Below are 11316 nucleotides of genomic sequence, written 5' to 3' on the forward strand. Positions count from 1 at the left end.
ACGCTGCAACATAGAGTGAACACCATCCCTACAGACACAGTGGCCAGGGAAGCAGAAGAACATCACATCAAGAAGGCCCAGAGTAAATGTGATTCAAGATCCTTTATTTGTCACGTGCATGGCTATACAGGTATAACACACAGTGAAATGTGACCTGATACACTCCTCGACTGTGCAACGAAAAAAAGAGAAAGACAGAACTTTATATACAGTGAATGAGTATATACAAAGAGGACATTATGTGTTGCAAGTGGGTGAGTTATGTACATTATATAAATAGAAATAAAATAAAATAAAACAATATGGAAAATTACATCTTGTGCACATTGTGTGGGAAGGGTGTTAAAATGTCATGTGCTATAGCGAGGCCAGAGGGATCAGGATGATATGAGAATGTGGTAATGAGTCCTGTCTCAGTCACTTAAGGATAATGGGGGGGGCGGGGCGACCCGTCCCATCCCAGCAACAGATGGGACGGGTCCTTCAAAATCTCTCACATCTCTCCACAGCACCTGTATAGAAAGTCCTGAGGATCACTGGAGAGACCCTGAACTTCCTCAGTTGTGGTAGGTTGTACAGGCACTGCCTAGCCTTTTTGGTCTGGACCTGAATGTGGGCAGACCATGTCAGGTCTGAGGAGATGTTGACACCGAGATACTTGAAGGACTGCACGCTCTCCACTGGAGCTCCATTAATGATAATGGAGGCTATCCCAGCTGGACATGTGTCAAAGCTGGAAAGGCACCTAAAGAAAACTCCAGCCCATCCAAGAAAGAAGGACAACTGCTGCCTAAGTGAAAACACTCAGTGATGCTTATGTGTCAGGAGTATTGGAACAGCTAAAACACATTTTCTCTAAATGTCTCTGTACCTTTCACAAGGATGAGGTGCCCCGGCACAAACAGTCACAGTACTATATTACTCTGTACCTGTAATATAGTGTACGCTGTTAAGTGCCAGGAGGATAGCCATGATATATTCATCACTACACTACAGCATGTGTATGATGTGTATACACTTTTTCAAAACTAAAAGACATTGGTTGTTATAAGCTGCCATTCACACAACAACTGATGTCTCTATGCAGTTGTCTATAGGGTGTGTTATTTAAGCTGCTTTAGCCTGCCCACAGTTGCCGTGCACCTGCATGCCACCTAGCAATCCACTTCCACTCCAGGTCCTCGGTTTATACTGTGTCTGATTTAATCATTGTCTTATCTGTGAAGCCTACTCTTTTCTGCACTGGGTCTTGGTGCTGTTTTCCATGTTTCAGATTCTCAATGTATGCAGAAACGGTGGAGATATGTGCTGATGGTTTTTACATGTATATGGAATTAAATAAATGTGGTCGTCACTGAAATGTATTTTGTGTTAGGTTACAGTTTTAAGGTTTGCCCTATAGAGATGTGCATTCACTAGGATGATTCTGTCTTAAAAAAAAGACTGAACCAAAGAAGGTTCTGTGCCTGAAGTTAAAAAGTCACCTCAGTGTCCTATCAGCATCATGTAACTCTCGTGCTGTGACGCTAGCTCTTTTACATTAAGTGTAAACTTGCAGTGTTAGAGACTGATTTATAAATACCTTAGAGCTTCTGGGTTTATACATATATACATAGCATATATATATATATATATATATAATTTATGGATTTCATACAATTGCTCTCTAAGTCTTTTTGTCTTTTTAATCCATAAATAATTGGATTAAATATTGCTGAACACAAACTTTCTGGCTAGAAAGTCTATCAAAGATGTCAAGGTAACATTTAAGAAGTATGAAACGTTGATTCAGCAGAGCCCGTTCCACATGTGGCAGAGAAGACAGACAACCAGTCACTCTCACATCTTCACCTACAGGCAATTCAAAATCACCAATTATTCCCACATAGAAGCTGAAGCCAGCCATGAACTATAAATATACAACCTTCTAGTTGTGAGGTGACAGTATTAACCGCTACTACGTTTTCTTTGTAAAATTAAATTAAATTATTTTTCTTTTTACTACAGGACAAATACACTAAAACCTTCTGGTAAAAAAAAAAGTAAATTTTCATATTAAAATACAAAAACTGCACAAAAATGTATCTTTATTTCTATCAATGTTTTTAAGATTGCATTCAACATGTCTGAGTCACCTTATCTAAGATGATAATCTTTTTTGAGAGGATGCCGTCCATGACTTCTTATCCAGATTATGGTTTTCCAAGTTTTACTGCACACAGGCTTAGTTTACAGTGAGACTCTACACTGAAACAAACTCTAAGGGCTAGTGCTCGTTCTCATTCCTGGTAGCTCCTTGTCAGCTACATGTGTTCTTTTCTCATTTTTTTCATAGCTTTTTGAAACCTGAGATAAAGTTTTAGTCATTATTGACTCTTCCACCCGCTACAGCTGAAGAGGATCTCGGCTTGCCGGCACTTCAGATGTTCTAGTTGTTCCTCCAGTTGGTCAGAGGCATTCACAGTATCCTCAAAGTCCTGCAGCAGGACCCTGTTGCCCAGCAGCCCACGCTGCTCCTTCAACCTCAGGTTTTGTCTGTGCAGGCGACTGTTTTCTTGCTTGACCCTGGTTAGGTGGTCCCTCTTCCCAGCCACCACGGCCTCCACCTCAGTCAGTTGCTCTCTCTTCACCTTGACCTCCATCTGGCACCAGCGCAGCTTCTCCTTTATATGTGACAGGCACTGATACAAGAGAGACAACAAATATCACTGCTATTGCTCATAATGAAAGAAATTAGAAGCAATCTGTATCCATGGATTTGTCAGCATACCTCCAAGCTACTGCTGATCTTCTTCTGCAGCTTTACTGATCCCTCGTGCTGCTTTTCAGCTTGTTTTTTCTGCTCTAGCTTCTCAGCCTGCAGCTGCTCAAACTGGATCTGTATGGGGTCCCTGTCATGTTCCTCCCTACGGCGGAGCTCTGCCTCCAGCTTGCAAATCTTCATATTCAACTTGATGTGCTTCAGCCGCAGTTTGATCAGCTCATCCTGCCGAAGCTGTTCAGCTCGCAGAGACGCCTCCACTTTGGCCCGAGCTGCTTCTTTACCCAGGCGTCTGCTTAGCATCTTCACAGCTGTATCCTGTTTCAGTGCCATCAGTGCTCGCCATTCATCTTCCACCTGAGGATGAAGATGAGACAGTTTTTGAGTGCATTAACAGTTTGCTAAATAATTTTAATAACAGGGCTATATGTACAGTCACTGTATTTTCAGTGTATTTTTTTTTTTTAAATGACAGCAGATTTCTACTTAGTTTCATGTTATATTTAACAAACGGTCTTTGTGCATCTTCCACAGCTTCCACTGTGTCTGCACAGTTCAGTATGCACTGCACATCCATCCAGCTTCCCTGCAAGTGTGCATGTGTGGCTCACTTGTGCCAATTTTCCCTGCAGAGACTGAGGTATCATATAAAAACTTTTCCCTTTTTCTAAACATGCAAAAATAATGATAAGAAAATGAATACATAAAAAATGATTTACTGTTTCATGCATGTACTGTGCTAACGTCTGTGTGTCTAGTTCACCCATGTTTGAAGTGAAATTGAAGCCAACAAACACAAATAGATGGATTTTTGGTTCAAATGCAGCTAATCGGACTGCTGAACTGAAATATATCACCTTAGCCCTTACAGAGCACTGTACTCATTCCACTAAAGTTGTATTTTTGTTGTGGACAGAATTCTCCAACACACACAATTACAAAAATAACACAATTGTAAGTGTTATCAACTTAATTAGGGTTGTAAGTCTTTCAATAATTTTGATCCACAATGACTGGAAACTGGAAAATTTTGCCAAATCAAAACTGTGATTTTAAAATCTACTTTATTTTGTTTGTGCTTTTAACGTTGAATTCATATTTAAAATTAAGGACAACACTAATGAACCGGAGCCTGTATAGGCTACATTAAAAACAGTCTCAAGAAAAGATAACTGTGCCTCTGTGCAGAATCAAAGCTGCTCTCTTTTCCTCATTTGTCCGCCTCTCTTGCAGATACATTGCAGTGGGTGTTACTGTGAACAGCAAGAACGGGGGCAGAACTGTGCTCATATTTGTGAGCAACTGAAAATGTTTTTGTCTCTTCTTTCTTGTACCTTAAGTGCATCAATTTCAGGTGACAAAAGATCATCGGTTTAATTAATCCTCTGTTGTTGTAATTTAGGCTCCTTTTTAAATACAGGCTGAGGAATGACTGAAGATTTCAGAAAGACTCACTGTAACTGTGTGCAGCTTTCTCTGCAATCTACTCTCAACAATGGCAGTAAAGTTGTAGCAAATCTAATCTCATGGAAAACAAATGTTTTATTGATAACTCTTCAGTCAGTTGAGGAACACTGGACATTACTGTATCGCAGAATTTCTCTTTTTACTTGTAGCTTGACTTTGATCTCTCGGGACTGTAATAAGTGCAGCTATTGTTCTGTTTGGCCTGTAAGAAGAGGCCTTATGGTGTAGACTGTGAATCATAATTTACATAACATGTTTCTTCCAAAAAGGTGTTGTGGGTTTGGTGTCCAAACAAAGAAGTGTGAAGCTGTTAAACAAGTCATGGAGTCAGTGATGGAGCCTAAAGTAGGTTCAAAGTCATGTAAAATAATGCCTCCATGCCAATCAGCATCAGCATTTTTTTTAGGATTTACATTTAAAGTGTAAAATGAAACTCCAGTTCCTGACAGAAACTGTGGCTTTTTTCAGTTAACTAAAGTTGTTTTCTTTTTCTTTTAAAGCTACAATGTATTTAGTCACATAAACACTTTATATCACATTGTTGTTGTTTTTAAAAGTGGACCTAAATGTGCCTGTTGAAAATGTGTCTTTGCAGAACAGACAGAATGTGGAATCCAGCTTTCTGGAAAATCCAACTTACAAGCAACAGGAGTGAGTGATTAAAGTCTTAGCAATTTTTAGACCATCTGATTGATGAAAGGTTAAAGGTTTCAGTTTTTTACAATCATTCTGACTTGTTTAAGGGTTAAGATTCGGAGTCAAGGTTATGGTCAGTTTAGGGCAAGCAGGCAAACCTGTGCGTCCTGTCCGATGACAAAAGTTATGCCACAGCAACACCAGTAGAGTCACGAAGGCAGAAGTTATAAAACCCGCTTTAGGGCGGAGTGTGTTTCTTTCCAACTGTCAAGTGCTTGCGACCAAAAAAGCGACTGGACTTCTTTAAGTTTGTTGAAGATGATTCAGCTCTCATTCGATAAGCTTCTTGAGTTCTAAGATCAAAGATGGAGAGTCAGAAGTATTTAAGCCCTTGATTATGTGGCTCACCACATGAGCTAAGGTGTGAAAACGTGTGTGTGTGATATCTGCAGAGGTTTTGGTTTTGGATTGGATTTTTGGGAGATATTGGCTCAAACTATCATGTGGCGCTTGGGAAGGTATCTCAAAAATGGATTATAGAGGGTAGACAGTTGGTGTCGTAAGCCACCTCCTCTGTTCAAAGAGGGTCGTTAATAACAGTTGGACACAGATGATTTCTTTCACTCCTCTTTAGAACCAAAATGTAAACATTAGCATCCTTGAACGAGTGACCTTTGTCCTTTAGATGCAGATGTATCTAAAGGTTCTGATTGGGACTTTCAGTAAATTTCCACTAAATTATAGCCAGTATTTGCCCCCTCCAGGCCCAACACTGGTAACAGAAGTGGGATGCAGATAAAGATTGAGTGGGGAACAATGAAGTGTGAAACAACTACTGATTAGTAAACGACACTTGACCTGTTGAATAGTAGTCAAAAAGGATTCTGTCTGAAAGCATAAAAAAACAGAGACAGAATTTTTAATGAAATCAGATCCATCTGATTTCTTTCAGTTTTTATGAACTCTGGAGTTAAACCAAACAACAATAAATCACATCATCTATGACCTACCAGATACCGAGAGAGACTGAAGCTTTAATAGACTGGAAGTTTAATTGTTATTGTGCTACTGCAGATGTGAATATGGGATGTAAAACTGTGCTTTAATGTAAAAAACACAATCCCTTAAAACAACACCAACCTTGCCCAGCTGCTCCTGGGACTGTAGCCTCAGGTCCTCTGCCTGACGCTGGGCTGCCTCTGATTCAGCACGGAGCTGCTGCTTCAGGTCAGTCAGGGTGTTGATGTACCTCTCGTACTCCTGCAGCTGCTCTGACACAGGCTTCTCGCCCTCCAGCTGGACACTGTCCCCAGCCTTCTTGAAGTATTGTGCCAGTTTCATCTGCAGCTGGCTGCTGTTATGCCTGGCCTTATCTCGCTCCTTGCACACCTCCTGGAGGAGCTGTCTATATTCTTTGTACTTTATGTTTAGTTTTTGTGCACATGCAGATGTGGCTCCCTCTTTTTCAGCCTCTTCATCTTCGTGGTGTAGAGGGCTGGAGATCTCCGTTTCCTGAGTCTCAGGATGTAGCTTCAGAGCGTCATCGTGGTAAGTGCTGTTCATCTCAGAAACCACACTTTCTTCGTGGCACAGTGGCTGTTCTTTGACTTTAATCATCACATCAAACTCAGTGCAGAGCTCATCTTCACTTTTGGCTTCTGGTTCAAAAGTGGCGGCCTCTTCAGCAGAGAACTCTTCTGTGACTTTCCCGCTGTCACAGTGCTTTTCTTCAGGGTCTGATGTGGGCATTTCAGCTGAGACAGCTTCATTTTTATCCTCACTAACAGAAATAAAATTCTCCTCTGTGTCTCTGTCACTATGAATTCTTACCTTATTTTCTCCCTCTCCCGCCTCTTTGTCCATTTTTAATAATATTTACTTTGTATACAGAGGTAAGGCTCGTGCAGTTCTGTGGTCAATGAAACTGTTCGTTTTGTTTCGGTTGTCCTGGAAACTAAGCAGAAGAGCCAATCACAGGAGCCCTGACCCATTCTCATTAATATTTATAAGCAGGATGTGAGTAGCTGGCGCTGCGAGGCTCGCTGTACGCAGGCGCGAAGGTTTGCCTCCAACAACAAGAAGCAGACGCCAGGCAAGATGGCCGACTTGGGGAAGAAGTACTGCGTTAACTGCCTTGCAGATGTTACAAACCTGCGGCTTCGCTGCACCGAGTGCCCTGATATCGAGCTGTGCCCAGAGTGCTTCTCAGCGGGCGCTGAAATCGGTAATCACCGGAGATGGCACGGCTACCAGCAGGTCGACGGCGGTCGGTTCTCTCTCTGGGGTACAGAGGCAGAAGGAGGGTGGACCAGCAGGGAAGAGCAGTCGCTACTCGATGCTATCGAGCAGTATGGATTTGGAAACTGGGTACATCACTTTCTAAGTTATTTTTCTGACCTTTAGAGCTTTCTATACAAACTCATAGGAGTTTCGTTGTGTCTAGTGCTTAGAAAAGAAAAGAAAAAACAAAGAAGAGCAGTAGGCTTGTAGCGGTAATATAAGAATAACGCTAATGACCTTTGAGATAACAATGATTTTTTTCTTCTTATTTTCGTTGTTATCGTTGTACATTATTTTCGAGACGTTATAAACAGAAGAAAAGCCTGAATAAAATAGATTTGAGAATAGTGTTAAAATTTACTTTAAGAAACGTGGAATGTCAACAACACCTCGCATAAAAAGGAAAAATAATCGTAATTATCATTCAATAATTGTATTGCTCCGAGTCACAAAACAACAAGGGGCAAAACAGGAAGCAAATAAGTAAGGAAAAACTATATTGTTATGTAGTAAGTAGTAATTAACTCCTTATTAACTGAAACCTAACCTGAAACTTGTGTTACAATGCAGCATATTAAAGAAACATGTAAAGTGTATCAACCTCTGAATTAAATGTGTACCAAAGACCAACTGTTTTGATATCAGACTAATGGAATATACACAAATGTTAAAATTTTTTCCATAATATCCCACGAATCATTGAGGCACAGTGCTTTTTAGTGCCTACTTTAGCTTAGAGATGCATTCAAAACTCTATTTTCTATAAGACAATTAACAAAAAAGAGCACAAAAAAAGAAAACAGCACAAGAAAGACCACAGAGATGTAGGGATGGAGGGTATGCAGAGGGTTGGTGTGACTATAGGGAGAGGGTGAGATGGAGGCGGAAGATCTGCTTTAGCGCCCCCTGAAACAAAGTCAGAAGACAAGGAAAGGGAAAAGAAAGAATAGTTCTGTGTAAACACAAAAAGCAAAGTAATGTAACTGTAATCAAATCTCATTTTTCATAATGCAAAAGCGTATCAATCTATTTTGTTATCAACTTATCCATCTCAAGGTCAGGAGAGGGTTGAAGCCCAAAAACCAAGGCTAACATTTAAGAGTGGAATAGTGTCACGAAAGGTTTGCTGGAAATGTTACAGATATGCAGAGTTATCTTGTTGTACAAACCAACCACCACCAAGTGATGTTTAATTTACTCAAGTATAAAATCAGAAAAAAATGCACAGACATCTGTTAATGTACAGACTCCTCTTAAGTATATGTGGACCAGTTACACTTCACCTCCAAACCCCATTTACAGTCAGTTACAAAGTGCATATGGCTTATGTGTAGCATATTAGAATATTTGTCTGTGTAAAATAAATTATATTAAGTTTGACTTACTTGGAAGTTTTTAAATAAAATTATGCACCCCTATAATGCATCAGAAAATGTACATTTTCAAATATTTCATGGTGATGTCTACAGTTTACTTGTTTAATTTTAAAAACAACCCAAAATTGAAAAGCAGAAAATATGAATATTTAAATATCAATGATGAGAATTCTAAACCATTTTCTCTTGAACAGCTAAACAGATTGTTTGAGCATCACTTTTTCATCTTCTAGTATAACATAGAAAAATACAATGGTGTAGGTGTCCTCTTAGTAACAACTTCCTTTTTGTGACCTTTCAGGAGGACATGGCTGATCATGTTGGAGCATCCCGGACTCCTCAGGAAGTCATGGAACATTATGTCACCATGTACATCCATGGAAACCTGGGGAAGGCCTGTATCCCTGACAGTATTCCAAACCGGGTGACCGATCACACCTGCCCGAGCGGAGGGCCCCTGTCGCCCAGCCTGACCACTCCGCTCCCTCCGCTGGATATCAGCTTGGTGGAGCAACAGCAGCTGGGCTACATGCCACTACGTGATGACTATGAGATTGAGTATGACCAGGACGCGGAGAAGCTCATCAGCGGACTGTGTGTCAACTACGATGATGAGGACGTGGAAATTGAAATGAAGCGCGCCCATGTGGACATGTATGTGCGTAAGCTCAGAGAACGCCAGCGGCGTAAGAACATCGCTCGTGACTACAACCTGGTGCCTTCATTTTTGGGCCGAGATAAGAAAGACAAGGAAAAGGACAAAACAGGGATGTTGGGAGTCGTAGGAAGTGCAGCTGGCGTGAGTGGGACAGGGGCTGGTGGTGGTGCAGTCGGATCAGGATCCATGACGGCATCGGGAGCAGGTCCTCTCCCAAGTACACCTAAAAGAAAAATCACCAAGGAAGAGAAGGAGCAGCGGGTGAGGCTGCGAGCGCTTTGCCAGTTCATGGCCCATCGGGAGTTTGAAGAGTTCTTTGAGAACATGCATAAAGAGCGAGTGCTGAGGGCCAAGGTGCGCGAGCTGCAGCGCTACCGCCGAAACGGCATCACACGCCTGGAGGAGTCAGCGGAATACGAAGCAGCACGCCACAAACGGGAGAAACGCAAGGAGAACAAAAGTGTGGTCACCTCAAAGCGGGGCAGCTCGGGAGGAGGAGGGCTTGGTTCAGGGATGGGGCTCGGGGGTGGAGCTGGAGGAGGAGGAGGCGTTGCTGGAGGACTAGGGGTTGGAGGTGGGATCAAAGAAGAGGGCAAAGATGGTGAGTTTGCTGCCATTGAGAATCTGACAGGCTTCGAGCTGCTGTCAGACAGGGAGAAGGTGCTGTGCAACTCTCTCAACCTCAGCCCGGCACGCTACCTGACTGTCAAAACCATCATCATCAAAGATCACCTGCAGAAAAGGCAGGGCATTCCCGCCAAGAGCCGAATGCCCAGCTACCTGGATAAGGTTCTTAAGAAGCGCATTCTCACCTTCCTCACAGAAAGTGGCTGGATATCCCGAGACACCTCTTAGCAGTCCATCGTTGCTCAGGAAATTATAAACAGATAAGCTATAAGCGCTGGAAGGCAGGAAAAACTACTGGTTTTCACCATTTTTTTTCAGGAGTGACCTTGTAAATATGTATGTTGAAAAGAAATAAGATGCCCAACTGGAGAAAAAAATATTTTCATATAAGGGCAAGGAACAAAACTGCCTATATTTTTGCATTTGGAAAGGAACAGGGGATTAATACAGCTGTGTGGGTTACAGTACTTTCTATTCTAAATGTTTTGACAAAATAATAACTGCAGTGTTAACACTTGCAGGTATTACAGAGCTGTTTTTGGTGTTGTTACAGCAGGTACACTGAAGGTAGAAATAATGTAATGAATGCAACCGGCGACAGGGCAAATAACCTTCATGCTGAAAAGAAAAGTAAATAACAAAATTGGATTTGATGATAAACTCTTATCCCATTGGTGGCTGCAAAATAAGGTGATTGGGGAAAGAAACACAAAGAAAAAAAGCTCCAAAAACCAGGGTTTGCCCATAACCTGGCTGGTTTTAGCGCAAACTTAATTAGATAGCCTAATATTAGAGCGGGCTCGCTGAAGTTTACAGTCATTATCGGCCTATCAGAGTTTGCAGTTTGCACCAAATGCCGAGTACAATAATGAATACAAAAAGATGAGTTTCCACAGGTCCCTTCGACTTCATTCCTACCCATACCTTTCAGTGGATGTCATTGCTAGCCTATCACTGCTTACTTAGATTAGCTAGAGCTTGACCTGCTGCAGGTGGCTAATTGCTGTATATCTTCCCCCAAAATTTTTTTTTACCAAATACCGATGCAGAAATTTAATTTAGAGTTTTTGCAGGAGAGTGTGCTCCAACATCCATTCCATACAATACTCCCAGTACATGTAGCAGAGTAGAAACTAGTTTGAGAAATACATTGCTGGATAATTAAAGCGAAGCAAAACAAAAAACGACACCCGTTATCGTCCCTTTTTAAAGTAACTAACATAAAGAATTTATATGTGTATATTTATATTAAACAAATATTGACCAGTATATCAATATTGGAATCTTTTCTTATTCCTAAACATGACCCTTAAAAATCCACTAAGGCTAATATCAGCAGTGTCACCGCAGGTTTGAAAAAAATGACAAGAAATGCCAAAGAAGAGATCATAGTCAACGCCAGTCACACTCTGTCCACCAGAGGGCACTGCCAGGCTTATTTTTAACCTGTAAAAAGTCCAACTCAGAATGTATTTTTGTTTGATAGCTAATTTAAAAAGATCCTGTTTAAA

General features: G+C 41.3%; 2 protein-coding genes across 2 annotated transcripts; one reads left to right on the forward strand and one right to left on the reverse strand.

Moving 5' to 3' along the window:
* Window positions 1-2078: 2078 nt before the first annotated feature.
* cfap184 (cilia and flagella associated protein 184) lies at window positions 2079-6693 on the reverse strand. Its single transcript, XM_005741856.1, has 3 exons — window positions 6005-6693; window positions 2771-3118; window positions 2079-2681 (listed from the first exon to the last, which is right to left on the reverse strand). The coding sequence occupies exons 1-3, from the start codon at window positions 6611-6613 to the stop codon at window positions 2367-2369; spliced, it is 1272 nt and encodes a 423-aa protein (XP_005741913.1). The 5' UTR covers window positions 6614-6693; the 3' UTR covers window positions 2079-2366.
* Window positions 6694-6699: 6 nt separating this feature from the next.
* Window positions 6700-11316, forward strand: tada2b (transcriptional adaptor 2B). The gene is made up of 2 exons (XM_005741857.1): window positions 6700-7231; window positions 8822-11316. Exons 1-2 carry the CDS (start codon window positions 6962-6964, stop codon window positions 10031-10033), a joined length of 1482 nt encoding a protein of 493 aa, XP_005741914.1. The 5' UTR covers window positions 6700-6961; the 3' UTR covers window positions 10034-11316.

This window comes from Pundamilia nyererei, unplaced genomic scaffold (assembly GCF_000239375.1).
Source record: "Pundamilia nyererei isolate P.nyererei 1_Seehausen unplaced genomic scaffold, PunNye1.0 scaffold00114, whole genome shotgun sequence".
Classification (NCBI taxonomy): domain Eukaryota; kingdom Metazoa; phylum Chordata; class Actinopteri; order Cichliformes; family Cichlidae; genus Pundamilia; species Pundamilia nyererei.